The sequence below is a fragment of the Grammomys surdaster genome, unplaced genomic scaffold (genome assembly GCF_004785775.1).
Source record: "Grammomys surdaster isolate TR1022 unplaced genomic scaffold, NIH_TR_1.0 256, whole genome shotgun sequence".
Lineage (NCBI taxonomy): Eukaryota > Metazoa > Chordata > Mammalia > Rodentia > Muridae > Grammomys > Grammomys surdaster.
This window is the reverse complement of record NW_021604697.1, coordinates 692,603-696,859: the sequence shown is the minus strand read 5'-3', so window position 1 is coordinate 696,859 and position 4,257 is coordinate 692,603. Positions and strand designations below refer to the sequence as shown.

General features: G+C 39.7%; 1 protein-coding gene across 1 annotated transcript; it reads right to left on the bottom strand.

The window, feature by feature from the left end:
* Nucleotides 1-1,965: 1,965 nt before the first annotated feature.
* Nucleotides 1,966-2,919, bottom strand: LOC114627650 (olfactory receptor 52K1-like). The gene has a single exon (XM_028775531.1). The coding sequence runs from the start codon at nucleotides 2,917-2,919 to the stop codon at nucleotides 1,966-1,968; it is 954 nt and encodes a 317-aa protein (XP_028631364.1).
* Nucleotides 2,920-4,257: the final 1,338 nt, after the last annotated feature.

The window sequence follows — 4,257 nt, the reverse complement described above, 5'->3', positions numbered from 1 at the left end:
ACTTAGCAATAGATCAAACCTCAACAATTCTCAAGAACCACAGTGTAAGAGCTTAGCACCCAGGAACTGCCTTTACTAACAATATTTTTCATTAATCCAACATATTCAGGGAATTGTGCAAAGGAGTTAATCCGAAGCCCTCAGAGACCTCTAATTCCCTTGGAGATAACCTTTCACTCACTTACAGAATCCATCTGCATAATCTTGAAATTATTCCAAATGCCCCCCAGATCTTCATCTCAGTAACATGCTGAAATTCTGAGAAATACTCAAAATGATATAAAAGAAAATGATCTCAGGGAGAGAAAGAGGAAATGGAAAAGGCCAGAAGCCAGATGCAATGGGAAAGACACTAGTATTTATAATGTGATAAGGATAACAATTTATTGTACTTCAATAAAATACACTGAACACTCACTGTTGTTATAAAAATTTATTTATTCACTCATTCCAAAACACATGTTATACTAATATGGCTGATAGAAAATGTGCTATTGCTAAAGCAGTTCATTAAAGAAAGTTCTATTTGTTTATTAAGTGAACGTTTATTACTTCCCAATCAAATGCCAGGAACCATGACAAGATTGTGATCATTGTCGGCTGTGGATGCATAAATAACTCATTTGTTCAAAAAATACATATACATTAGTAAATTATAATAAACAATGGAAGAAATAAACCAAGATTTCTGGCAGTGGAAAACAAATGACTTGATGTGGCTGGAAATGTCTCCAAATAGATAAAGTTGGGGTAAAACAAAACAAACAAACAATGGTAAGATTAAGAACAGGCATATCTACTAACTCTGATTGGAGGGAGCACAAACATTTGAGGAACTCAAAAAAAGGGCACTTCCAAATGCACAATACATAACACAAGGGAAATACTATGTGTTGCATTTCAAGGACATGTAATGTTATCAAACATACAGCAAATACATTAAAGTGAGTGGGAATGGGGAGAGTTTGTGGGGAAATAAGTGAGAGGAATAGAAATGAAGGGAGAAAATAAGTAAATAGGATGAGAATCAAGAAAAATTACTGTGGACAATAAAGTTTTATGCTTTAGTCTCTACTCTTTGGAATCAAAAGTGAGAAAATAAAGAATATTTATTATTATTCTCAAGAGTTAAAAATACATAGTATTAGAAGAGAATTGTCCATCCCAAAATTAAACTGAAAGAGTATATAAAATTTAAAAAAAAAAACAGGCTTCATCTGCAATTCTGGAATCAAATGAGACATGAAGAGTCTAAAACACTGGTTCTCAATCTTCCTAAAGCTGTCACACACACACACACACACACACACACACACACACACGCCCCGTGAAAGGGATATCTGACCCTCAGGAGGTTGCTAAACTCAAGATATTGCTATAATTTGATACTTCTCTGAAGCCTGAATTTCTCTAGCAGAAAGGATCTCTTTGCTCCCAAGTGTAGGCTGAGTATACCTGCTACACGGTAGGAGCTGCCTCATTTTCTCAAATGTTCAGAATAAGCATCTAGTTTACAGCTCTCCCTAAATGCCAGGTGGGTAAAAATCCTTTTGTGTGTGTGTGACATGGTCTTGCTATGTATCCCTGTTAGATTTCACTTTTTGTGTAGTCCAGGCTGACTTCAAATGCATGATTCGTCTGCCTCAGCTTCCCTCCTGTATCCCCATGTCCAACTAACATTCTATTTCTTAACTATCTGATGTATCTATATCATCAACAGAAAATATCAACTCTTCAAAGAAAAAGATCCAAAAGATACTTGTTTACTGAATAACTGACATTCCACACCTTTCTTAGTCTTGTGTTTCAATATGCAAACATCAGAGACCCCAGAAGAGATTTCCCATCTTACAATATCCCAGAATGCTTTCTGTCCTCACCAGACAAATGACCTGGTCAGTAGAACTTCTAATCTATGGAGAAAGGCCATCATGACCCCTGAGGTCCCCTTGACAAAAATGACAGTCAAGTGGGTTCAATCTTCTTGGAGCCTATAATTGTGAACAGAGACTCTCTGATCTGCTTGGTCTTAACCCCATATACAATGGGGTCCAAAGCAGGGGGGAAAAGCAAATAGAGATTGGCAAGGATGACCTTGGCAGCAGAGGCTGTGGGTGGCCCAAAACGCTGCATGACCACAGAAAGAAAGCCAGGTCCATAGAAGAAGAGGATGACACAGACATGGGCTGTGCATGTACTTCCTGCTTTGCCACGTGCCTCTGGTGAAGGAAAATGCATCACTGTCTTCACAATCTGTCCATAAGAGTAGGCAATAAAGGCCACATCCCCCACACCAAGAAAGATAGCCACAGCAAAAGCATAGAGACTGTCCACAGTTGTGGCCCCACAGGCCAACTTCACCACTGACATATGCTCACAGTAAGTGTAAGCAATTGTGTGTGAACCACAGTAAGACAGTCGACAGGCCAGGCTTGGAAAGAAGATGGTTAAACCCACACCTCGAAGTGCCACCAGGCCTCCAATCTTGGCAACAACTTCAGGGGTAAGGATGGCTGCATAATGCAATGGGTTGCAGATAGCCACAAAGCGGTCCAAAGCCATGGCCACCAGCACCCCTGACTCCATGGCAGAGAATGCATGGATAAGAAACATTTGGGACAGACAGCCGTAGGAGCTGATGGCTGTGGCACCAAACCAGAAAATAGCCAGCATCTTGGGCAGAGTGGAGAGTGAAAGGACCAGGTCAACAAAAGAGAGCATTGCAAGAAATAAAAACATGGGCTGGTGGAGCCTGTGTTCTATCCAGATGAGAGAAAGCAGGACTATATTCCCAGTTAGTGACAGAACAAACATGAAGCAGAAAGGAAGGGATATCCAAACATGGGCAGCAGTCAGTCCTGGGATGCCAGTCAAGAAGAAAGTATGTGGAAGGAGATGAGAATTATTGGAAAATATCATGATTGCTATCCCACACAAAGAGCAAAGAGCCGCTGTAAAGAAAGGCGAAGATACAAGATCCAATGAATGCAGATTATTAGACAGCCAGGCTATACAGTCATTCTGATATCAACACCATCACCACATCACTTTTATCTCACAGTTAGTTCTGAAGAAAAGATCAAAAATAATTTTCAGTTTATTCAATATTTCTGAACATCTTCAGATCAGAAGGGTAAGACAGTGGGGAATACATTGATGAGAAGTTCAGAAACCAGATTCAAAGGTTAGATCCACAACGTGTGTCTTCTGGGCTAATTTATATAGCTATGAATGCATATCAAGTAAGTATTATCAGTTTAAAATCTTTCCTGTCAAGCTCATACTCAAAATGCTGGTACTTGATGTAATCATAATCGGCTTTGGTGTCATCAAATGTTAATCTACTGACCACCTAAAACTGCCAAAGATGCTAACACCTGCAAAGTCTTCATGCAGAGGCAACTCACTCTTCCAGATTTTTTTTTTTTTTTTTTTGCTGCCAACATTAGAGAATATTATGCAATCTCTGGAGTCTCCAGAGCTGATCAGACCCTTCCTTGTATTATTCATTTGCTTTCCGACCCAATATCTCAGTGACTGATTGCCTCATCTGCCACATCCCTCACTCCTTCAAGATGGTGGTATGCTGGCATATAGCATTTCAGTGACCTGGAGTAAACAGAAGCTCTTGAACACATAGGAAACATAAAGGTCAAAGAATGTATCATAGCCACCTACTGAGAGTGGAATATAAAGTCATCTGATGTTACCACAGCAACAGTTTGCAGCATAATCTGTGTTCTCAAGATGCTCCCTAATAAATGTCATCATTGTGTGTTACTAGGGACACAGCAATCTAGGAAGAAATAAGTGAACCAGTGTCACACACACATCTGCATAAATGAACAAAAACCACAGCCTATATCCACTGATCCCATCAGCTACAATATGCCCTCCTATCTCTGTGTCACAGTGAATAACTAAAAGAGAATAACAATATAAATAGGTGAAATAGGACTGAGGAGCGGTGACTGGGAGATTATGACTCTCTGACATCTTAATACCTCAGGTAGCATGATCCTGTCATGTGACAGTTAAGCACAGGAATAGATAAATATAAAGACTTAATCAACACTGCCCTCAGGTGATCATCAAGCCTTAACCCCCACACATCTGAAACTGTCTGGAATATGAACATCTGAGAAAACCTTTCATTTAAAAGCATCTCAGTCTTCCTGATGTTACTTGACTGCCAAGATTATTACATGTGTGTGTGTGTGTGTCTGCATGCGTGTATGTGTGTATGTTTATAGTCAG